Source organism: Eupeodes corollae, chromosome 1, assembly GCF_945859685.1.
Source record: "Eupeodes corollae chromosome 1, idEupCoro1.1, whole genome shotgun sequence".
Taxonomy (NCBI): domain Eukaryota; kingdom Metazoa; phylum Arthropoda; class Insecta; order Diptera; family Syrphidae; genus Eupeodes; species Eupeodes corollae.
The window spans coordinates 75,687,815-75,714,499 of NC_079147.1; the positions used below are offsets into that span (position 1 = coordinate 75,687,815).

The following is a 26,685-nucleotide window of genomic DNA, read 5'->3' on the forward strand; positions in this document are numbered from 1 at the left end:
ACCAGGTGAAGACGGAATTCCATATGAACAATTCAAAAATGCAACACCAGCTTTCATTGATAAGCTAAAGCAGCTTTTCCACAACATTCTTTCAACCGGCTTTATTTCCTCTTCGTTTAAAAAATTTGTCATTTTCTCTATTCTCAAGAAAGGTAATCCAAACATCGTCGAAAATTATCGGGGAATATCATTTATGAACGTTATGGCCAAAATATTTTGCGGTGTTTTATTGAACAGAATAGAAAAGTGTGTTGATATAACAGCTTTTTAACTGACTTCCAAGTGAGTTTCAGGAAAAACTAGTTTACTGTGGATCAGATTTTTTTTAACCTCAATTGTCAAAACATTTCAATCCAGAAATAAAAAAATTTACTCTTTTTTTTGTCGATTTTAAGGCAGCTTTCGATCTTGTGAACAGAAACTCTCTTAACTCTAGATCTCCTCAAAACTTTTAAATGTATTAAGAAATATGTATACAGAAGAAGCGGTTTAGGGTGGATCGACGTTTTCAAAATGGTTTGATACTAATGCTGGTGTTAAACAAGGATGCCCTCTGAGTGTTTTCCTGTCTTCCTGGTGGGATTCGGATAGTTGGCACTACAATCAACGTCCTACTGTATGCAAATGATCTAGTGATCCTCTTAGAGTCACCACAAAATTTGCAGCTTATGATAAATCGGTTGTCAATATACTGCAACACATGGGGACTTGCAATTGAAAAATCCAAAATCATGGTATTCACAAGATCTTTTCACAGTTTGGTTAGAGAAGGTTGGTTCTTCAATGGCCATCGACTTGAAATTACTAAAGATTGCTGAACGATCAAAAGACTTGACCGTCAACCCGGAGATCTCTATTAAACCCTTTATCGAAAGGATAGGTAGATCCTGGTTGATGCGTTGATCGAATTATTAACGGTAGCGAAAAAACAACGAGGACTTTGAATGGCTTTCGAATAAAGACCATCAAAGCGAGCGAAATGAAACGACGAGATTTTGTTTAAGAAAAAAATACAACGATTTCCCCTAAGGTTTGTACAATAGGAGTCCAAAAGATTTTATTTCGTTAGAAGGTATTTATACAAAAATGTATGTAATTTCGACAGAGAGATTACGTTACATTTCCAGTTAAACTTTTAAGGCGAATTTATAAATATAAAAAGAATTGAAATTTAAATCCAATATTTAAGAATTATTTACAAGTTTTAAAAATAAAATTTTATGATGATCAGTAATGTTATTTTCTGCTTCAACATTCCGCCTCCTTTGAAAGGACTTCATTTCAAGATGGAATCGCTGCGAGTTTGCGAATGGATCGGCTGAATTCTCCTCTTGACGTTTTTATATCGGCGACTCTGACTCGACCATCTGGACCTTCGATGATTTTCGTGACTCTCCCCGAGAACCACTTTTGAGGAGGTAGGTTGTCCTCGTGAATAATGACGAGGCTACCAAGTGTGATGTTTGGTCTGGACGATGCCCACTTTGCACGTCCATGGAGTTCTTGGATGTACTCTGATGACCATTGCTTCCTAAAGTGAGTTTTGACGGCATTTATTCCCGCCATCGTTGTAGATAGCTGATGTCAGAGACGTCTTCAATTGGCTTAGGAACTGCTTTTAGTGATGACCCAATAAGCAGATGAGCTGGCGTTAAGGCTTCGACGTTGGGATCTGTGGACATCGGAGTTATTGGCCTGGAGTTCATTATTGCCTCTATCTCCACCAGCGCAGTTGACAGTTCTTCGAATGATAGCTTGGCACTTCCTAGGCTGCGATAGAGGTGGCCCTTTGCAACTTTAACCCAACCCAAATTCCACCGAAGTGGGGTGCCCTGGGGGGTATAAAATGGAAATGTATGGTGGAATTAGAACAAAAATTAACAATGTTTTACTGGTTAGAGTTTTTGAACAACATATCGCGTAATTCCTTCAGTTTTGACTGTCGCATTGTCACAGTGAATGTCTCTTTAGAGACCTCTACGACCTATCATCCTTTTCAATGCTCCTATAAAAGCATCAGCTGAAAGGTCTGACACAGCTTCCAAGTGAACTGCCTTCGACGAGAAGCAGACAAAAACTGCAAAATAAGTCTTATACGGAACTTGCCTCGAATTTTATAATAGGTGTATATCGGACCACAAAAGTCCACCCCACAACAAACAAATGGACGTGATGGTGTCAATCTTTCGGCAGGCAAGTTTCCCATAACCTGCTCATAAAGTTTTGGCCTATACCTTGCACAATGGGGACACTTTCTTACTACCCTTCGTGCTACCTCTCGAATATTTATTACCCAAAATCTTTGTCTGGTCAATGCGACAAGAGCTTTTGGACCAGCATGGTAGTTCGAATAATGAAGATGTTCGACTAGTGTCTTGCTAAAGATGCAATCTTTGGGCAGTAACAACGGATGCTTACTTTCCTCAGGCATGTTTGCATGCTTCAATCGCCCACCCACTTTCAACAAAAGAAGCCCATTCTTATCCTCGACAAAGGGACTTAGAGAATTTATGAATCCTTTAAGTGGTGCGTTTGATTGTATAGCTTCAATTTCCTTAGCAAAGTATTTCATTTGAATCACGTTAACGATGATTTGTAGTGAATATTCCAGTTCATTGGCTGTCAGAAATTCACTAGGAAACGGGATTCTCCATACACGCAAATTAAGGTACCATGCAACAAACGCAAAGATTCTGATGAGCTTTGTATACGAACTCACTCTCTCTATTGTTTCCAAATAATAATTATTGTCAGGTTGTTGACAATTTAAAGCTGTTTTTCGTTTTTGCAACAAAAGGTCCTCTGGAGAAGGACAGATATCTACCGTGGATGGCCAATTTTCCTCCCGTTCAAACAAAAATGCTGGACCCTTAAACCAAATCGAGTTTTGTAGCTCTTCTACGGAGAATCGTCGGGAAACGACATCTGCAGGATTATGGGCTATTGGTACATGTTTCCAAACCACCTGCTTGGTTGTCTCCTAAATTTCTGCTACCCTATTTCCAACAAATGTGTTGAGTCTTGATGAGTGTGTGGATATCCAGTGCAAACCAATTGCAGAATCAGTCCAAAAGAATGCTTCCGAGAAGTTTTTGTCGATCACTCTTTGAATTTGTAACCAGAGTTTGGATAAAAGATGTGCTGCACAAAGCTCTAAGCGCGGAAGTTGTTTCTTCTTAGCTGGCGCAACTCTAGATTTGGCGACTAAAAGCTTCACTTCTACTGACTCGAAAGTATCTATACTTCTTAGATATATACAGCAACCATATGCCTTCATAGAAGCGTCGGCGAAGCCATGTATTTGGTAGCTTGTTTTATTTTCTGCAAACACGAATCGAGGAACTGAGAGATTTTGAATAGAGTGAAGATCGATCATAAATTGACGCCACTCAATGTCTATGTTTTGTGGAATTGATGCATCCCAGTCAACTTTATCAATCCAAAGCTGTTGTAGCAGGATCTTAGCTCAAATAATGATGGGGCTGAGCAAACCCATTGGATCGAAAAGGGACGAAGAAAGAGATAAAATGGATCTCTTAGTGTATTTTGTATACGATCGATTCGGCTTGTAAGAAAAACTGAATTCATCTGCCACAGGATTCCAAGCTATACCTAACGTGCTAGTGAGATTGGATTCAGTTAATATTATTTCTTTTTGTTTTGTTTCCTCGATTAAGGAAAAATGATTGCTATTCCATTTTGAAAGCTCTAATACAGCTGAATCCAAAATGGAAACTACTTCGTTTTGTTTTTGGGTTAGAGTATCTAAGTCGTCTGCTCCAGTCAAAATATCGTCCTCGTAAAAATCAGACTTTACAACAGAAGCTCCTAGACTTAAATGCTCTTGATTTGAGACAACGAATTGCCAAAAAACGGTGCTGATGACGTAGCATATGTTATGGTGTTGAGCTGGTATGTTTTAATAGGAGTGTGTGCATCTTCTCTCCATAAGATAAACTGCATACATACATACATCTTGACAATGTCGGCTGTTAGAGCATATCGATAAAGTCTAAAGCGAAGCAAAATTATAACAAGTTAGTCCTGTATCGTAGGACCGACCATAAGTATTCCATTCAAGGATATTTGTGACGATGTTCGGCAAGATGCGTCAAATACTACGCGCAATTTTGTAGGAGTAAAGTTGAACAAAACGATGGATTTCAAAAATCACCTAATTGAAAAGGCGAAGTCTTCTCAAAGCTTGCTGAATATGGAAATATGAAGGAATATTTTCTCAAACTAAAATGTGAAGTTGAAAAAAACGATGAACTTCAAAAATCACCTAATTGAAAAGACAAAGTCTTCGAAAACCTCGCTGACCAATCCAAATTGTATTGCTGTCAGTTAAATACAAAATATTCGAATGTGTTGTTAAAACATCTCTTTGTTACACGGCACAAAAAAAAACTTTTTAATCTGCCAATTTGCTACGCAATTTATTTAAAAACGGGGGTTGCAAAACTGTTTACCAACATCCTTAAGATGCAGGCCGACTACATTTATCAAATTGCTTCACATTTAGATGCTCGTTTGACGAAGAAAATGCTCCTTTATGAAAAGCAGAATAAGGATTGGTGGGTTGCAAAATGGCAAAATATTGGCGATAGCTGTAAAGAGATGTTATCCAATTTGATTTTAATAACTTGGCTCAACTAAATGAGCAGCTCTACAAGATAATTAAAAAACACGAAGACTTTTTCGAGAAAAATTAGAAGCAGAGGCTGAGCAGTCTGAAAGCAGAATAATTTACTCACAACTAAATCATAACCTTTTAAACAATAATTATTTTGAAAACACACTCAGCTATAAAGAAATATCGTTAATATTCCAATCCAGATGTGAGCTCCTGAACTGAGAAATTTCCAACAATTCTATATCCTATGCAAAATGAAAGCAAAAGAAGGCTGCTTCCATTTTATAAGCATTTGACTAGTGTTAAGACACCAAAGACTAAGATTTTTCCAGAAAAACAATTTTACAGTGCAAGAAAAATAGAGAGGTGGGTTAAATAGCATGATTGAAGATAAAAGGGCTTAAAAAGTCATCTCTCGAATAGACCTAGACACTCAATGCTCAATGGATGATTTTGAATCACGTTCGGGATACATGTAAACACTTTTTAAAAAAGTTGATGTATAAGAATTTCTGTTAGTAGCGAAACCTATTGATTTAAAACAAGAACCTCACAAATAAATCGTGTAATATATTCTCTTCATATTCCTATCAACACAAAGATTGCAGATCTTACTATCTATCTTTATTATTTCTTAAAACCCTGGAAAGATAAGTTGATATAAATTTATACTAGGCTTATGTCTACGTCTAAAAATGCCCACTGTGAAGACATATCGGTGCCATCGGCTATTACGCAACATCAATTACTCCTTCCATCATAAAGAGTACACTATCAGCCCTATTCTGCTGTTCACGTGGATCGTATATTGGATTAACCTATTCGATTCCCTTTCGCACTGCCTTTGCATTCTGCTATCCATCGGGTGAACTACATTATCCCAAACCAGTTTGACATTCAAATAAGCAGCTATTCATGTAAAAATCTTGGGAATGTTGGATACATTGTTTTGATTCATACACAAATTAAGTTTAATCAATGCACCTTAACAGAATAATTTGTGTGGAAAAATCCGCTGCATTTTATATGCGGATGAATAGAAGAGAAATAGAAGAATACCGCGCAGTATTACCGATGTTACCGACATACACAGATTCACTTCGAATGAATATCAGAATAATCATTTGTGAAAATTCAAGTAAAATTCCCCCGATGAATAGCAGAATAGGCCTGTATGGTTTCTTTCTTTCATATAGAAGCTGCTTTTAACAACGTGGACACTTCTGCACTGACAACTTTAAACGTAGAGGGTGTCTTAAAAACTAATAAAACAGTTAGTGGAAGCTTGTACTCAGAACAAAGCCTCTTTTTAATTGCAAGGCGTTCTAGACTAAATTTTTGGCGATAAAAGAAGCCTATCCTGGCTAAAAGAAAACGTGGTATCAGCTACTAATATCTATCTCATTAAACTCTCAAATACTCCATAACTTTCGATCATCGTTTATGGGAATGGTACAACAGTTTAATATCTATTCAATGTGTGTCATATCCAAATTTTTGATATATTTATGCAGATTACAATATAAGCTCGTTAATTGGTGTCTTTACTGAACACTGACTAATATGATCTCCTTGACTTGACATGTTCTTAAATGATTTGTACAGAACCTAGGATTTTTTATAGTGACCTTAACGATCTGGGGAAAGTCTTTTAAGCTTCAAGAGGAGTGTCAATAGGTTTCATTAGGCTTATACAGGTAGGTTTCTTTAATAGCCGAACAAAATGTCACTTTGCATCTCTATGGGGATCCATTGTGCTCCGCAATAAATCTTAAGGATTGGGTAAGTTGTTGGAAGGTTGGAATATCACCATCCTGATTTTTGCCAGAATGTTGTTAGCTGGGAAATGCAAGACGTCGAATGGCTGGAATTAAGTATTCGCAAGGATAGTGAAAGGTATTCCTTTTCTTCTCTGCGTCATCACAGACTTTACATAGAGCAGATGAGCTAATACCCTTTATGATCATGTGGATACGCAATTAGTTGTGACTCATAAGAATAGCTTGAAAAAAAGATTTCTTGTTTTTCTTTGAAAATGTTCGCCCATAGAATCCTATAAATCCATCAAGCTTCAAGGACCGTCATTCTGCTGTTTGCAATTTAGGGAAAACTGTGGTCAATTTTCACATATATTTTCCGCTTTCGGCCAATTTGTGTGTCCCTGTCAATGTCAAAGTGCCCTAGGGCCCTACGTTACCCTTCCTCTTTGTTGAGTAAACGTAGCTCTCCAATTTCTAGGTGGATCGTTAAAAGCCCTTCCTTTGTCTAAGAATGTACCTAAGGAGAACTCTTTGAAGTGAATTAAATTTTTAATTTAGATCACTTTGTGAAGTGCTGTACCAACAGATTTGCCTTTTGGGTAAGCATGTTGGACCTGTGAAAGAGCCGTATCATTTATTTTTTGTGGAATATACGTTCCTATTAGTCTTAATGAGTCTTTAAGTAAGATAGGCTCATAGGCCTGAAATCTTTGGGTTCAGTGTGAGAGGGCTTACCTCCTTTCAAAATGAAGATAACATTGACTTATTTCCAGCTATTAGGAATAAAGGTTATGTTCAGTCATCCCCTAACTATATTTTCAAGAATTCGAACAATTGTGTCTTCAGAGCATTGGATTATCATTGGAATGATTCCATTAAAGCCTAGAAACTTGTATGCTTAGAAGAAGTCAATCGCTTTGACATGATGTAATCTATTATATAATCAACTGTGTTTGAGACTTTTTTTGCGCTGTGATGTTCAGTTAACGCGTTGTAGTACTTTCACATCCTGGGACATGAGTATTTGCAGAGTCTAGCTTTTGTCCGGACTTTTTAAGAAACCTGGGGCAATGTGGACGAAAATCTCTAGGTTCATGGGGTAGCTTAGTAGGGAAAAAAATGGCCCAAGTGAGTCTTATTCCATCCCTGAAAGACACTTCACCCGAACCTCAACCTAATCTAGCCGAAAATGAATTGAATTTATATTTGTATTTATTTAAACCTTATATTTCCCTAATTTATTTTGCATTTATCGTATGAACTAATATAATATCTTTTTTGTGATTACAGGTTCCCAAAAAATGTCAATAACTGTACCAAAACCAAAGGATGAGGAGGAACACCTTCCCACAGAGCAACTCATCACAAGTTCGTTAAATTTAAAAACCCAACAAACAGAACCAAAACAAAACACTCAATTGATCTCGAGCGACTTTAAACAACGGAAAGCTTTGCTTTCTCTAAAACATTCAACAGTGACGCAAGCATCACAAAAACAACTACCCAAAAAAACAGTAACGACATTTAAATGCAAAAACATTCTAACTCTAAGCAATAATACAAATCAAAAGAACAAATTCCAAGAAACCAGTGAAAATAATGCCCAGACGACGCTGATTGATGATATAAGTATTGTCACAGAAACTGCATCATCGTCCCTCTTGTCGACTTCAAAAACATCCGCAGAACGATATGCCTTACGGACACTGAATAAAATCCCATCGTTTTTTAGACGGAAAAAAACATATGGTGGCAATAGCAGTAGCGACACCATCAAAGAGAATTGTCTTGTGCCTGGTGCATGCTCAAATGACCATTCTGAAAAATCTGAAAAATCCTCAATAAGAAATACAATTGAAACAAAAATCACAAGAACAGCATCAAAACTTTCGCTTTCATTTAATCCTTTAGCTGGAGGATTAGGAGGAGGAGGAGGAAGTGTAAGTGGTGTAAAAAGACCTGCAGATACAACACTCTCTTCGACAAGCAGTGAAGCAGTCAAACCGAAGAAACTTCGCACTATGTCGATGTATGACAGACAATATACATCATCGGACGATAGACCCATCACAAATGGGTATCTCTCGTCCAGAAACTCCTCGGCTGGACACAATGACGACAATAATGTCCTTACCAACGCAAACAATTATTATTCGTCTTCCGCGACCCTATCCTCGGGTGCGAATGGTGGCAGCAATGCAATCCTTCATGCTCCATCGATGGCTTCGTTATGTAACATTGGTAATACTTGTTATTTGAATTCGGTGGTGTATACGTTACGATTTGCTCCTCTCTTCTTACACAATCTCCATCATTTGGTGGTTGATTTGGCCAATATACAACAGAATATTGGCAAAAATCGAGCAAAGAGCTCTTCATTGGGCAGAAATATAAGTGGAATGCATATGGAAAATGCCCGCAGTTGGAGTAGCAAAGATTTAGCTTCGCTTGAGAATTACGGGCAATGTGAAACGCAAAAATCTAGCCAACAAGTGGCCACTGAGAAGCTACATGATCTGTACAAGAGTCTGCATCATAATGAGATCTCAGAAACGACTGAACCATTCCATGCTGATAAATTTCTGCACGCAATCCAAGAAGTCAGTGCAATATTCGAGGGCAACCAACAGCAGGATGCCCATGAGTTTTTAATGTGTGTTTTAGATAGTATACGAGAGACGTGCCAGACGTTGATTAAATCAATATCCGATTGTCCAGATGTGATAATAAATGGGTAAGATGATTATTATTTTATTTTATTTTATTTTTTAAATTCATTTATCGTCCAACGTTTGTCCCAATCTAAGCTTAGGTTAGATAGGTTAAGATTCCGATCATTTTGAATTTTATCTAAATGGGTATATCTTAGTGCCATTATTCTTTCCCCACGAGGATTTAGACTTATATATAAGAAGTTATGTTGCCTACCACCTTCAGCTCAGTTTCTGCTCTAACATAAAGAATTTAAACAAGCATATCTTCCAAACATATTGCCCATTATCCTCACACTGAAACCGTCATTAATGAACACAATTCTTCTTGACTTCGCTTTTCTGGCCAGACATCATCCAAAGGAAGGTGTGTTAAAGTCTTTGCTTAGTTAAATCTATTAACTTAGCTTGTCGATGAGCCAACTCGAAATTCTGACGTTGCAGGCCAATCTGCCAATACTATAGACTTTTTTCTTACCTCAGATCCTAATAAACATGAAATCAGTGTATTACCGATCTGGCTCCATAACTTGAATATAACTTCCATTTCTGGACTAGTGCTTACTTAGGCCTCTTGGACAGTATTTAAAGCTTTTTGAATGATAAGTGACATAAACACCATCAACTCGATTACGTCAATCAAACATCTTCGTAAAGTTTTTGTCTTACCCTTTTTTTAACGTTGTATTAACGGTATATGCTCTAGTGAAACAGCTAGTTGTATTCATGCCCTTAAACAACTTAACCGTAATACTCGCTTTTTTAGGAATGCCCATCTATTTACCCATGAGTTCAAGTTCGGCTGCACTATGAAATACGGATATACAATTGTTTAGCCCTTCTACGCGAATTCGGAAGCATTGCCAGGCGCTATCTTTCCCTGTGATTGCAATGTCCAAGAATTCCAAATCAATGTAAATCGACACCACCTTTCCAACCCTTCTCTCTTTTCTAATGCTTACACTGTGTCTTTAATAAAGGTCTTCAAAACCCTTTACTTACTTACTTACGCAAAGTGCCGCTTCAGTCCTGTGTGAACTAGGGCCTTACCCAACAAACTTCTCCATCTAGCTCGGTCCCTAGCTAGATGTCTCCAGTTTCGCGATCCAAGTAGGGTGAGGTCTCTTTCCACTTGTGCGCGCCACCTGATCCTTAGTCTTTTTCTACTGCGCTGTCCTGTGGGTGTGGATTCGAAGACTTTCCGGGGCGGAGCATTGGTTTCCATGCGCTCTACGTGACCCAGCCAACTTAGTCGTTGGACTTTTACCCTTCTGGCTAAATCTACGTCGCTGTACAGCTCGTCGTTCTATCTTCTCCTCCTCTCCCCTTCGAAGCATACGAGACCGTAGATCAAAGGAAGAACTTTTCTCTCGAAATGACCCAAGGTGCTTTCATCCGCTTTCGTCATAGTCCATATTCTGCACCGTATATCAGGACGGGGATGATGAGGGTATTATACAGCTAAAGAGGACTTGGCTACTCAATTACTTTCTTAGCCCAAAGAAACAGCGGTTAGCAAGAGTTATTCTGCTTTGGACCTCAGCGCTGGTGTTGTTTTCTGCGTTAACATCGGAGCCTAGGAAGACGAAGTCCTTGACTACGTCATAGTTACGTCTGTCGATGGTGACTTTTTGACCAAGACGTCGGTGTTGTAGGTCCTTTTTTGACGACAGCATGTACTTTGTTTTGCCCTCATTAATCGTTAAACCCATTTTTGCCTCCGCTGCTTCACTACTCACAAAAGCTCCATTGACATCGCGCTAAATTCTTCTTCCGATTATGTCATTACAATTACTATGCTAGTAATTGGACAGACTTTTGAAAGATAGTGCCTCTAGTGTGGACGTGTGAGCTCTTCACTATTCTTTCAAGTACGATGTTAAAAAAATCGCATGACAGCGCATCACATTTATGGAGCAGCGTGAATTATCCATGGTCATCCAGCACAAACGGACAAGTTTGGCAGGTATGCCAAAACTAGACATGGGTCTATACAGCTCGACCCTGTAGATGCTGTCATATGCAGCCTTGAAATCGATGAAATGATGGTGGGTGTGGATTTGGATTTGTCCAGGATCTGCCATAATGTGAATATTTGATCAAATGTTGACTTTCCTGCTCTAAAACCACACTGATAAAAACCTATCAGGTTGTTGACGATAGACTTAACACGTTCATATATTATGGCATAGATTTTATAGGCGATGTTAAGTAGACTGATTCCTCATAGTTGGTGCAGTTTAGAGGGTCTCCTTTTTTCAAAATCGGGAAAAGAATACCAAGGTTCCATTTATCGGGCATGCTTTCTTCCTAACCAACTTATCTCAACTGTTCATAAAACTTTCGAACTTCATTCCTGTATTTAAAAATCTCAACATCTTCGACCGCATTTTTCTCATGCCCTCTCTTTTTCTTCTGAGAAGTCGGTGTTCCTCTCGCCTCTTCTGGTCATAAAGCTCATGAGCAGCTCTCGTCCTTTTATACAGCGCCGCTTTGCGTGACTGTTGTTTGGTTGCATTTGCCTGCCGACATTCCTCATCAACCTAGGGGTTCGTTGATAGTAGTTTCTTGAAACCCAGCACATCAGATTCGGCTTCTCTGATTGCATCTTGGCAATGTTTCCATTAGTTCTCGATGCATTGTGTTGGTGGCAGAGAACGTCAATAGAGGTTACTTGTAAGTCGGTAAGTCGTTCGACGTTGTACCTTCTCTCACCATCTCCCTGTTTTGCCTTGGGTCTGGCAACCCGAAGTGCTACCTTGGCTACAAAGGGGTAGTGGTCCGAGTCGATGTTAGCTCCTCGGAAAGTTCGGACATCCATGATGCAGAAAGCGTGTCTGGCGTGGATCGCAATATGGTCAATCTGGTTGACGGTAGATTGATCTGGAGAAGTCCAAGTTCCTTTGTGGATGTTAAGGTGTGGAAAAAGCGTACTGCCTACCACGACGTTTCGCCACGCAGCAAAATCTATGAGCCTGAATCCGTTGTCGGAAGTGTTGTCGTGCAGGCTGTTTTTCCCGATTATTCCACCAAAGATGTCTTCCCTTCCTAGCTTGGCATTAAAATCGTCCAGGACAATTTTAATATCGTAGCTAGGACACCGCTCATATGTTTTGTCTGAGAGCTCGAAGAACATATCTTTTGTGTTGTCATCTTTCTCTTCTGTGGGGCATGCACGCCTATCAGGCTAATGTTGCCGAATTTAGCCTTGATGCGGATGGTCATAAGGCGCTCGTTGATGCACCTATAGCTCAAGACTTCTTGTCTAAGTCTGGCTCCAATGACATCTTCATCCTCTTTTTGCCCGGCCCATCCCATCGTATTACCTGTGTGGCGGTGATGCCTGCTTTATAGCAGTCTAATCCGCTAATTCTTCGGCTGCACGTGGTCTGTTAAGGGACCTAAAATTCCACGTGCATATCCGAAGTTCGTTGTCCTTAATTCGTTTGCGTAGGGAATCCGCTAATTCTTCGGCTGCACGTGGTCTGTTAAGGGACCTAAAATTCCACGTGCATATCCGAAGTTCGTTGTCCTTAATTCGTTTGCGTAGGTTGTCACCAGTAAATCCGTCCGTATCCGAGGCTTGTTGGTGCTTCGGAACTACGATGTTTTTACGTGGCCAGGAAGTCACCAAGACGGCACAACCCCCAACCTAGAGGGCCGAATCCTATGTATAACTCCATGGATGGGGAGCCGGATAAAACCGCTCCTTATAGGCCTGGGCTCTGAATAAGTCGAAGAAGCCCTATAAGGTGTTCACTAAGTAGTTCAACCTTACTGGAACTGTAGTTCATTCCATCTCGAGAATTTGTCCGCCGCCGTCTGGGTAAGGAGAGGTGCCTTAGTAGAAACACTCCCCCATCTCTCACTTGCTGCCCCAACAACTTTCCACTGGGGTTAGAACCCAACCTTCAGTTGAGGTACTAGGCACCCGATGTTCACCGCGGGGAGGTGAGAGTAGGAGTTGATAGACAGAGGTGGGTTTTGAGAAAAACCTGTGGGCGCTTGTGTCCTCTTGAATGCACATGTCTACCATTTGAACATTGAATTATCCAATTCAAAATTCGTAACGTAACACTCGGACTTCTAGGAATGCTCATCAGTTTACCAATAAGCTCATTTTCGAACGTACTGTCAAGGATGGAGATTTTCTTTTAACCAAACATCGAGAATGTGGAATGATTTACCCAATTCTATTTTGCAAAAACTTTCTTATTTCTAGCTAATAAGCTTTGACAATTGAGGTGAGGTTGAAAATGTGGTCAACGGTTGAATAGTTTTTCCTTAAGCCAGCTTGGAATTCAGTGAAAATATTTTTGCCGTCAACCCTCGATTCCAATCAATAGGCAAGGCTTTCGACAGGGCATTACAAAAATGAGATTCCTCTAGTCCCGGGTTTCAAAAAGTGTGCGCAAACAATATCCAAGTGCTCATTGGAAATATTTGAAAAAGTAAAAAATTCCAAGACGGACTAGTAACTAGTTAATTTTAAGCTTCTGATCTTGTAATTTTGATAATTGATAAATTAATAAATTTACATACAATGCCACGAAGACTGGTGAGAGTGCTGTTTGAAATAGAAACAGTTATTTTCAATTCACGCAAACTTTTAAACGTAGTACGGTGAAGTTAGTGCGTGAGTTTTAATTTATTTTGTTTGTATGCATTAAATTTTCGAATGAATCGCTGGCTTAGGTCTGGATCATTCAAAAAAGCAAGTGAATGCTCCGCAAAAACACCCCCTTAGCTGCCGAAGAATCTCCAACTGACGTGTATGTCCAAAAAAAAATCATAATTTACGTAAATAGTAATCCCTGGTTAACTACTTCTGCTTTTTAAGCATTTAACCGCACAAAATGATTTTTATGATTTAACTTTGTTTGTTCAATTTCGGTTTTCCAAATACTTATTTTAGTTCGAAGAAAAATGACGCAATAGAGACATCGGCGGCGGCGTTAGAGATTTCTGAAGGTTTTGAGTTTTATAGTTTGTCTAGTACCTACTAGTGCCAATTCAATGCTACAGAAAAAATATCAGTTAAAAGGATGTACCACGAATCATATTTGAATTTTTAATTTTCTGGGACAAGTGGCAACAAACCTCAATGCCTAATTTTCGGCAAAGCGTTATCGAAAAGTGCAATGTTTTACAGCAAAAATCAAACGTTACGTTGCAGGGATTCCTCCAGATTGCAAAAGCAAACTGACTGATTTCTTCAAAAGAAAATATTCTAAACTTACTAAATCTCAAACCATTATTACTTATCACACAAAAGCAGTGAACGAAAATGTGTTGATGGCATCCTACTTGTTAAGTTTCCGAATAGCACAAACTGGTTAAGAACATACCATTGCTGAAAACTTAACAAAGTCATGTGTTCATTGCTGAATGTTTGTCGGGTTAAAAGGCCAACAAATTTTTTGACACCGTTCCTTTGTCAAATAACACAATATCAAGACGAATTGGAGACTTAGCGGAGAATGTGAAAGCTACTACGAATAAGTCACAAACAAATTTTAGTATTTTTTCTTTTTATATATTTCATTTAACTAATTCTATTTCACTTTTTTAATATCTTTTAAATATTTTCTTCTTTTTAACTGTTTAATTGTTTCTAGTCGATTTTTATTTTTGGAAATCTATTTAGCATTTTTTCTACCCAAAAAATTGAAATTTCTTTTTCCGGCATCTTTCTTTATGAAACAAAGTTCTTCATTACGCTGTTTCGTTCTTCTCAGGTGGTGTTTTATATATAACATGACCTATGAGTCAAGCTAGAGGTAGAGGGGTTCCACAGGTTAGCAGCAATACAAATTTCAACAAAACAGGGACTATGCTCAAAGTTTTTCGAAACAGATACGATGGATTATCTGTATGTCACATAAATGCTCAAAGTCTGCTCAAACACTTGGATGAATTTAAAAGTACTTTCAATGATTCCAAAATGGACGTCATTTGCGTATCTGAAACATGGTTGACCGAACAAGTTGATAGCTGCTTATTGAGCACCGGTAACTTTAAAGTTTTCAGATCTGATCGTACTGTTTCTAGGGGAGGGGGAGTTGCTATTTTCATAAAAAAAATGTTTCAAAAGCAAGTTAATAAGGAGTACAGACAATAACAGTGGATTGCAATACCTATTTATAGAAGTCACTTGTGCATCCAATAAATGTCTGATTGGTGTTATCTACAAAACTCCTAACATAACAGACACAAACGTCATTACAGACATTCTAGAGGAAGTAACACCTAACTTTAACCACATAATTATTGCAGGAGACGTAAATATTGATCTATTCGATAAACATAACAGTAGGACCAAAAATTTCAACGAAAATCTATTATCCATCAACCTTTTTCCAGTTAACACTGATCAACCCACGCATTTTACTTCGTCTAGCCCCACTCTACTTGATACATTCCTGGTCAATCAACCACATCTTGTGAACTTCTATGGGCAGCTTGATGTTCCCGGATTTTCCAAGCATGACTTAATTATCGTTTTTTATAACATTATTAATTAACAATATTTATATCTGGTTTAGGAGCCAATTTTGAGTTTGATTTAAAAAAAATTATTGCTTTATCAACTTTAAGACAGTTAGGATTAATAATAATAATTTTATCAATGGGTTATTAACAATATTTATATCTGGTTTAGGAGCTAATTTTGAGTTTGATTTAAAAAAAATTATTCCTTTATCAACTTATCAACTTTACTTTATCAACAGTTAGGATTAATAATAATAATTTTATCAATAGGTTATTATAAATTAGCTTTTTTTCATCTTTTAACTCATGCTTTATTTAAAGCTTTATTATTTATATGTGCAGGAGCTATTATTCATAATATAAATAATTCACAAGATTTACGTTTAATAGGAGGATTAAGAATATTTATACCTTTAACTTCTTCTTGTTTTAATGTTGCTAATTTAGCTTTATGTGGTATACTTTTTTTAGCTGGATTTTATTCCGACCTCAGAAACAGAAAGCATTTCATTTAGGAATTTCAATGCAATCGATATGCAATCATTGGTAACAAGTATATATAACTCTAATTTAGAAAATATATATTACATCTCAGACGTAGATGAGCAAGTTTATTTCTTTACTAACAAAATTAATAACCTTTGTGACACCTTTGTGCCAATTAAAAACGTGCGAATCAAAAACCCTGAAATAGGATGGTACACTAGTTAAACTTATTCTGAAAAGAAATATAGATTACAAACGTTGGAAAAGGTTCAAGTTACCAATGTTGTTCATGCAGTACAAAACGTTAAGAAATGCAGTGAATATTCAAATCAGAAATTCCAAGCGAAGATTTTTTGCGTCGAGATTTAACAATGTTTCTTCCAAAAAACTGTGGAATAACATAAAATCTCTTGGTATTACGACGAAACAAAAGATTGCTGAGGATGACTGTGATGTAAATGAACTAAACAAACAGTTCGTAAGTTTTGTTTCTGACACAAATAATGGTGTTGCGTTTAACACAAACTTTGAAAGAAGTAATGAGCTTCTTTCAAGTTTCAGTTTTAAAAGAGTTTTTGAAGTTGAGGTATTTAAGGCCGTAAAAGACATAAAATCGGACGCTATTGGACTAGACAATATGCATCCTAAGTTTTTAAAAATTATTCTTACTTTTATATCTCCTTTCTTGACACATATCTTTAATTCAATATTAACAAAGTTCTGTTACCCGGCACTATGGAAAGCTTCAAAAATATTGCCAATTCTTAAAAAGTCAAATTCGCAATAAAAAGAATACCGACCAATTTCTATCCTACTATTCATTTCAAAAGCGTTCGAAAAGATCGTTAGTCAGCAGATAACAGCATTCTTGGAAACACGGAATTTAATTACACCGACGCTGGCTTTAGACACAGCTGTACGACTGCGCTTCTTAAGATAAGCGACGACATACGACAACAAATCGATAATAATAAAGTCACAATTCTGGTTCTCCTTGATTTCTCTAAGGCGTTCGACACTGTTTCACATACAATTCTTCTGAAAAAACTGAATTCTTTCTTCTTCTTTGAAAACTCAGCCTTAAACCTCATAGCACAGTATCTAAGCCATCGAACTCAGGCTGTTTTTGCTAACTCTAGACTGTCGCATTTTCTCCCTACCCCTAATGTTGTTCCCCAGGGATCGATTTTGGGACCACTCTTATTCACACTTTTCAATAATGACCTTCCATCTGTACTCAGGCATTGCAAAATTCATATGTATGCTGACGACGTTCAATTCATTTGAGCTACAAAATCGGCATGGTTGAAGACGCAACTGCCAGAATAAATGAAGATTTGATGTGTATAAACCAGTGGTCCAGGGAGAATCATCTTAAACTTAACCCTAAGAAATGTCAGGCAATCGTCATCAGTAACACTGCAATAGATACTTCTTATTTCCCTAGTATTGAACTTGAGGGGAAAACGTTAAGCTACGTTAGAACAGTTAAGAATCTTGGGATTGTTTTTAACCAGAAACTTACATGGGACGATCACTTGACTTGTGCCGTTGGTCGAATATATGCTGCTTTGCGGGTTTTATATATATCTGCCAGTTGTCTTCCAGTTTCAACAAAAATGACTATAGCAAAATCTCTTGTCCTACCAATACTTTTCTATGGCAGTCCCATTTTCTGTGCCCTTGACAGCGCTAATAAACGAAAACTTCAAGTCGCGTTTAATAATGTTGTTGGCTTTATTTATGACTTGCGACGGTTCGATCATGTTTCGATGCAAGCAAGTAGTGTTTTCAACATGACCTTCAACAACTACATAAACTATCAAACTTTGACATTTCTTTTTAGACTTATTCCTACTAGATCTCCTGAATATCTATACGAAAGGCTTAGGTTCCCAGTATCACAAAGAAGTAATGTTCTAATTGTCCCTTCCTTCAAATTCAGAAATTCAAAACAACAGTTCTTTGTACACGCTGTTGCCCTATGGAACTCCTTGCCTGCTAACCTGAGAGGGATACACAGCAGCACTCGTTTTGAGAACTCTTTAAAGAACTTATACAAATGCTGAAAATGTTTCCAAAATAAAAATCACTTTGTCTTAGAATTTAAAAATGTATGTTATTTAATTTTTCATCATGACCATTTATCTAAAAACAAATTTTCTCTTAACTTCAAGCAAATTGTAAATTTAGCATACTAATTTGATTCCTCTTTTAATTTGATAAAATTTAAATCTGAACATAATAAGTATTAAAAATAAGACTCTATGTTTTAAAATGCTTAATGATAATAAATAAATACAAATAAATACAAATGGATGAATCAACGGATGTTTCAGGGTTGGCTATTTTAATAGTATTTGTGCGCTACCAATATCTGCAATCCTTTCAAAAAAATCTGTTCTTCTGCAAGCCGCCGTTGCCAACTACTACAACTGGTGCTGACATTTTCAATTTGATTGACATTTTTTTTTGTATTGCAAATGACATACCGTGGGTTAACTGCGTGGATGTATGCACGGACGGTGCCAAGGCCATGACTGGAATAACGTCCGGTGCCGTCGCAAGAATAAAGCAAATTGTTAAAGGATGCACCAGTAGCTATTGCGTTCTACACCGTCATGCCTTCGCAACGAATGGACGAAAGCGTGAAAATAATTAACTTTCTTAAATCACTGCAAAGAATACAAGCTTTTTAAAGTATTGTATGATGACATGGGTAGTCTACGGAAAAAATCCTGACGCGGCTTTTCGAAATGAGAGCTGAATTTATAACCTTCTTCATTGAACACAACTCTGTTTTGGGGGACATGTTGTGTAATGAGCGTTGGTTATTGAAATTGGATTATCTGTCAGATATATTTAAGAAAATAAATGATTCAAGTGTATCACTTCAGGGACTGCGTGATACATGTAACTGCAAAAATGGCATATGCGCAACGAAGTGCTCTGCGTGAAATTTTTCACGCAAAAAGTGAACCGCTGCTCTAGTCCAAAGCTTCATTCTTTTGAATTAAGAAGATGACTGTTATTTTAAATTCAGAGTTCCATAAAATATTTAAAGCGTTTTTGTTGGAGCATGTGTTAATTTTAAACTTTATAACTGAATTCTTTTCAATCAATTTTCTTTCATATTAGCTGCTTGGATCTTTTCTTGAGGCCAACGTTAGCGGTCGGGATTGTGGAATTATGTTTTTTTTTTTCCTTGAATTTCTCGGTTTTAAAGTTCAATTTTCTCCTCTAATACCTTTCACATGGTCTAAAAATGCTGAACTTTTAGAAACAAATGTGCATTTTGTTTTTATTTAATATTTAATTTTTGTACACTGTCCTTTGTGGCGAGATTGGCGAATGTCTTTGGGAACGCAGTACTCAAAGAGTTATTATTATTATTATTATAACTTTATTAACAATAAAATAAATTACATTGTTAATAATATCTTAAACTATAAAGCTGGAGCTGCTAGGGCTTTCAGCTAGTAACAAATTTTATAAAAGTTTTTCTAATTTAAGTGCTGACATTACTTTATATACATTATTAACATTACTATATGTGGTTTCTGTCAAAAGATCGGATAATTTGTTGTGAACTAGAGTTTGACTTTTTAAATTTATTTGAGAACATGATAATAGATGACTTATGGTGAGCGTTCGATTTTCGTCGCAGAAGTGGCAGAGCGGGGGGGTCTCGTTAGTGATGAGGTGTTTATGTGTCTGGTCAGTGTGACCCATTCGCAATCGTATGTATATTTTAATCTTATTATTTGATATGTTTTTGGGGTAGTTGGCTTTTTCAGCATTAGGGTTAAATTTGGTGTAGGTGTGGTGATAATTCAACCAGTTAGTTTTCCTTTTGTATTTCCATGTCTTAAGTAGATGGTTTCTTAAGTCTCTTTTATTGTAGGCATAGAATGTAGTTAGTGGTTCATTTAGAGCAGATTTAGCTACAGCATCTGCAACTTCGTTGCCATTGATACCTTGGTGCCCTGGGATCCATGCAATTTTTAGTTTTCCACTTCTCGAGATGAGTTTATCGCGGATGGATTCGATAATTTCACTATTATTATTAATGTTGTTGATGGCATTTACAAAGGATAGACTGTCTGTAAATATGATAGTCTTTTTGTCCTCGGATTTTTCAATTGCCCTAAGAATGGCAAAAGCTTCAGCTGTGAATATCGCCGTGAAAATTGGAAGTATGCCTTTGCAGATGGTTGTTGAGTTTTCTGCGATAACATCAAATGATGTACCGTCTTGTGTTTTTGAGGTATCAGTAAACAATAAGTGCCATCCTTGTTTCTTGTGGCTCTCTGCCATGTCAAAAAACATGGCTTTAAAAGCATCTTTACTGGTTGATGTTATGGTGTATTTGCTAAGGTTGGTGAGAATAGACTCTTTTGGTAAGTTCCAGGGCGGATAGGTGGTTGAGTTTACATTGGCAATAGGTATGTCAAGTTCTTTTGCAGATGTTAAAGCGGAGTTTAACGTTGATTTAAGTCTTGGGGTTTTCTTTCGTTTTATAATTTTTTTGGCATCGTTGTGAATAGGTGACCTTCTGGAGCAGTTTATTTTTTGTATCGTAGCCGTAGTAAGATATTCGATTCTTTCAATAAGCTGTGGTAAACCCGCATCTGTCAAGAGGTTCCGAATCGGAGTTGTACGAAAAGCCCTCATACCGCTCCTGATGGCTGCGTGATACGGTGTTGTGATAAGTTGGGTGGATGACTTCGAACATTTACCATAAATCGCTAAGCCATAGTCGATCTTCGACAAAATAACAGATCTTATTACATTAATTATAGTATTTACATTGGAATAGCTGTTTTTAGAGGAAAGATATTTTATCAAATTAACTCTAGTAGTAAGGCTCTTTTTTAAATTTGTACAGTGTTTCTTAAAGGTAAAATTAGAGGAAAGATATTTTATCAAATTAACTCTAGTAGTAAGGCTCTTTTTTAAATTTGTACAGTGTTTCTTAAAGGTAAAATTAGAATCAAAAATGATACCAAGTATTTTAGCAAAGTTAACATTAATTATATTAAAATTATCTAATTGTATTGAGATATTTTTACTACAACTATATTTTTTACAGATATGGAGAAGCTCACATTTTTGTATTGAAATTTTTGAACCTGAGTATTGCCCCCATTCTGAAAGGCTTTGAAGAATATTTGTGAATTTTGAAGCTAGGGACGTTAAGTCTTTGCACTTTCAGTAAACAATCAAGTCGTCGGCATATAGTGTGTGACCTACAGTGCTGTGACTGTCAACTATGGAGCTGATTTCATTAAATGCAATTATAAAAAGGACGACTGATAAAGGCGATCCTTGTGGAATGCCATTTTTCAAATTATGAGTAGACGAATAGGTACCATTCGCCTTAATTCGGAAATATCAATTGCTTAAGAATGATTTAATATAATTCAGCATTTTGGGCCCAACTCTCCATTTTATTGATTGTTTCATAATTACGTGGATGCCGATTCTGTCAAAGGCTTTGTCGAAATCAATCAGAAGGATTGAGACGTGATTTTTTGTTGACAGGCTAGACGTGATGATTTCATCTAGGTGAAGAAGTGCGTCGATAGTTCCACGCTCTTTTTTAAAAGCCACTTGGCGGTAATCAATACATTTATTTTTTTCAAGGAACCAGAACAATCGCCTGGAAATTATTTTTTCTAAGACTTTCCCTGTACAGGGAAGGAGCGAAATAGGACGGTATCCTGAAATAACAGAGGGATCTTTATTCGGCTTAGGGATCTGAACAATCGAGTTCCGAGAGGAACTCGGAATGTTCGTTCCTGGATCAGCGGGGTTGGTTGAGGAGAAATTATTATTTTTATTGATCGAGGTCATGATTATCAGAATCAGATGGTTTAATAAAATATGAGTTGTTTTTTATTAATGAATGTGTGAAAACTGATATTGGTGATTGTGTTTTATTGTTGTTTTGATTAAGAGTGTCACCAGGAATATTCGAGGTGACATTGGAATGGTTAAATGGGAAGTGTTGCCTGGCTTCGGCCATGCTGCATTTGTGAATAGTTTTGATTTTAAGCGTTTCTTTAGCTTGTTGGTATTTCTGACATATCTTAGAGGAGGCCGGGTGATTTTCACTGCAGTTAGCACATGATGTACGTATACAGTCATCAGGTTTGTGCGTCGGGAGGTTACAATTAACACATGTCGCGTCACTTCTACATCTTTTGGCTGTGTGTCCTAAAAGTTGGCAATTCTGGCAACGCATAGGGTTAGGGAAGTATTCCCTAACTTGAACATTATACCATCCGATGTTGAGAGTTGAAGGTGGTCGGAAAAGGTCGAAGGTGAATAAGACTAAGCCAGTTGCCTTTTGGGTTCCATTTTCGGTTTTCTTAAATTTAAAAACTTCTGTTACACCTTGTGACTTCATTTCTTCAAGTATTTCTCTTTCGGGAACGTTGTTTAAATATGGAGCATGTACTGTGCCTTTTGAGGCGTTAAGTGGATTGTGTAGTGACACAGAGATTGGGCATAAATTCGAAAGTGATTTCTTGGATAGGAATAGATCTGCAATTTTCTTTGACCTGCATAGAACGAGAATACTTCCGTCTCGGAGTTGGGTTATTTGGTCATAGTAAGAACTTATTCCATCAATTGCTTTTTTAAGCAGAAATACGCTAAATGAGTTGAGAGGTTTATTTTCATCAGTCGATGAAATGACAATAAATTTAGGGTCGTCGGGAGGGGATTGTGTTGAAAACATATTCAATGGTAAAGGAGTGAGATTATTGTTTTTTTTCCTTTTTTTATTTTTTATGTAAGGAGGCGGATCTGTATCCAGATCTTCCAGATCTCTAAAACGATTGCCCGAAGGCCCACGTGGCCCAGAGGCCATAGTATTTTAGTTTGATTGAACTTGTTATTGATTTATTGATTTTAAGAAGTTAATGGGTAACGGGATCACTCAAAAGAAAAGTCAAACACTATCGGTAGAACGATGTAACCTGTGCGAGAGCTAGTCGGTGACTGACTCAAAGAGATACTATAAGGAGATATATTCAAATTTGAATATTTGTATTAGCGATACTAACAATGAACCAATTTCTTTCAGATCAGTGTTGCCAACCAATATATACTTATACTTTAGAATTAGATTTTGATCTACATATAATTTGTTTTCATTGGTGATAAAAATCAATCTTAATTCTTTTCTTGAATCTTCAAACTATTAAAACCCACATTCTCTTATTTAAATACAAAACAACTTTTAATAATTTTCCAAAACTAATATATGTAACTTTTTCTTGTAGTTGCGTTAGTCTTCCCGAACATATAACGGACTCTCCTCCAGAACAAAATCACATAAATCATTCAAGCAGTGTTATCAACAATAATAACAACAACAATAACAACAATAGCAGCAGTAATAGTACATCTTCTAGTAAAAATGCAACAAACATCATAAAAACATCTTTTTTCACAAGAAAACCCAAACGAAAAGATGAAGCCAAAAATGCTAAAAACCAACGACTACAGTCACCTCTCAAAGATAACGTACAACAACAACAACAGCAATTACCACAACTATACACCCAATCGTTTGGTGATGGTGTGGCTATAAATTCAGGCAGTGTGTTTGGAAATTCTGGAAGTGATAAAATAGATTCGAAGAATGCGTCTCCCTCCGGAGATGATGAAGTGATGCCAATTAAGGATAAAGAGCGATTAGCTGAGAAGATAAAAAAACTCGGTTTGGATTTCTTTACGGAGGACTTTGAAGGCATGACTGTGTCGACAACGAAGTGCTTAAGTTGTGAAACAGTTACCGAGCAGAAGGAGACTATGATCGATATTGCTGTACCTGTGCCGATATCGGGCTACACTGATACTTCCAATTCTTTTATTCAGGTGAGAGAGGTTTTAAATTTTCTTTACCCAACAAAAACATTCATAATTTATTGTTTTCTTCTTTAAATATTAGAATTCTTGTATTACCCGCGAGTACTTCCGTGAAAAGAATAAATATCGCTGTGAGCAATGCACTGGTTACACGGAAGCAATTCGTTCAATATCATACGAGGTCCTGCCCCGATTGCTGGTCATCCAACTAAGTCGATTTTCTGGTGGAATGGAGAAGATAAACAGCTTTATACCAACGCCCTTCACAATGCAGTGCTTCTGCGCCAAGTGTGAACAGAGGGACTCGAATAACAAACTGCACTCTTACAAGTTGTACAGTGTGATCACTCATGTCGGCGCGACTATGTCGGTTGGCCATTATATCGCCTACACGTGCTCCTTGGACTGGGCAAGTGACTACATTAATTGCCCGAAGGACAAACGTCGTCATCAAACTTGCAATGGTTCCCCAAATAGTTCGAGTTCGGCAGCTGCTCCTCCCCGGCCACCACCTTCCTCATCGTCTTCCCTATCGACGAGCACTGGTCTTATCAAAAAAATCAAGTTCGGACGCAACAAGGCATCAAGCAGCGGCGATATGTCTAAAAGCAATACGAAAAATCTCAATGGCCAAACGAGCAAGTCTATAACCAATGGCATAGAGAAGCTGAGCATGAACACTACTTGCCACAGTGTCGATTGCTGTGCCTCAAGATTGCGAACTAACAACAGCCGCAGTTCAAGCTACTCCTCCTCCTCGAACAGCTACAGCAATGGACCGACCAGAAATGGCGGCTGGTCTGATCTAGTCGATGAAAGCAGCAACCAACCCCAGACAAATGGAGCCCACAACAACAGCAGCTACAGCTACATGCTGGGCCATGGAAGCACCGGCAGGTCTAAATCAAATTCCTCCAGTAATGCCGAACCGATTTGGTATATGTGTGACGATGATAAGATCAAGGCAATGACACAACGTGAGTTCGAGGAGCTGCTGTCTCCAATTAGAAAAATCACCATCACACCCTACTTGCTCTTCTATGCACGCTTCGATCTGCAAAAACAGTCAGTGGCCAGCGATTGTGGTATGTGAGTGCGAAGGAGTCGAGAGTTCACTGGAACTATTTAATAATAATATAATAATAACCATCATTGTTGACCAGTTTTTAATTATAAAATAATTATTATTATTCACAAGCTTTACCAATATTCGATGCATATTCATTGAGATTATCTTATTATATTGTGTTTTTTTTTTTTGAATTTTGTCTTAGACAGAATCATTCGATTTATAGATTTATTATGAGTGAGCCTGTTATAATTTTGGTGTGCACAGAACTTAATTATTTTGTGATCTGTGAGTGATTTTTGTTTTGTTTTAATTTTTTAACTGAATCTGACTTATTTTCTGTTCTGTGTAAATTGTTGATGTAATCATTAGAAGACTTTTTTGTTTAACATATCATTTCGATTGTAAGTTTTCATTAAGTAATGTTTAAACATAATTATTATTATTATTATATATTATTAGAAAAACAAAACAAGCAAACAAACAAAATATAAACTATCTCTTTTTATTTTATAATCTTTAACAAACTGCAAAAATTAAAAATCAGTATAACAATAATTCGATTAGTTGTAAGTTATAGTTAACATCTTTTTTGCTTAAATATATTATATTTTAACGTCGTTTACAATGTATACCTATGCGTTTTTGTTTTTGGTTTTTATTATTTATTCTTTTAGTTGACTTTGCTGCGCCTTGTTATTTTTTTTTTTCATATTTTAGTGATATTTGTTCTTATAGTGTTTTAGAAGGTATAAAAAAGGAACACTTTTCGGTTCTAGTGAATTGAAAAATATTGCCATATACATTGCCCGATAACCGATTAGCTTCACGATGCTATTTGTCTTTGGATGTTAATATCAGCCAATAAGAAAATAGGCAGAGAACACCACTAAATATTTGTTGTATTTTAATTCCATGCATTTAATGATAAAAGAAGGAATAATGTGTTGTTCCACCACTAGACTAGTGCTTATTTCGTGAATGGTAACACTTAGCTCATGTCTGATTTCACAAATATTAGTTGTATGCTTCCGCTGAACGAATATGGTTGTGTATTCGCTTGAACAACGCTTAGAGAAGATGCCGATTTTGCCAAAAAAATCATCTTTTCAGGTGAAGCTCATTTGGATCCTGGCGGGTATGTACTTACTTACTTGGCCATAGTGACGTTTTGTTCAAGACGCCGTTGTTCAATGTCCTTTTTTGATGACAGCATATACTTGGTCTTGCCCTCATTGACCACTAAACCCATCTTCTTCGCTCCCGTCAAAATGCTCAAAAACGCTCCACTGATCTTCCAATTATGTCAATATCATCTGCGTATCCGAATAATTGGATGGACCTTTGGAAGATTGTGTCTCTAGTGTTGACTGTTAGTTTTGCACAATTCTTTCCAGAACGATGTTGAAGAAGTCGCATGACAGGGCGTCGTCTTGTCAAAACCTTTTTTGACATTAAATGCATCGGTGAGATCTTTTCCGAACTTAATAGAGCAGCGTGAATTCTCCAGTGTCTGCACAAACGGATAAGTTTGATAGGTTTAAACAAAACTAGACATTGCTCTGTAGAGCTCTTCCCCATGGATGCTTTCTTGCGCGGCTTTAAAATCGATAAAGAGATGGTGGATATCGATTTTAAGTTCCTGTTTTT

At 37.2% G+C, this 26,685-nt stretch overlaps 1 protein-coding gene across 1 annotated transcript in view; it reads left to right on the plus strand.

Moving 5' to 3' along the window:
- Positions 1-25,669, plus strand: part of LOC129954250 (ubiquitin carboxyl-terminal hydrolase 1) — a 42,408-nt gene extending 16,739 nt beyond the window's left edge. Inside the window, exons 2-4 of the mRNA XM_056068032.1 lie at positions 7,687-9,130; positions 23,378-23,975; positions 24,049-25,669. Of these exons, the coding sequence (XP_055924007.1) occupies positions 7,698-9,130; positions 23,378-23,975; positions 24,049-25,059 (3,042 nt within the window). The 5' untranslated portion in view covers positions 7,687-7,697 and the 3' untranslated portion in view covers positions 25,060-25,669. The remainder of the gene's footprint in view (positions 1-7,686; positions 9,131-23,377; positions 23,976-24,048) is intronic.
- The last annotated feature ends 1,016 nt before the right edge of the window (positions 25,670-26,685 follow it).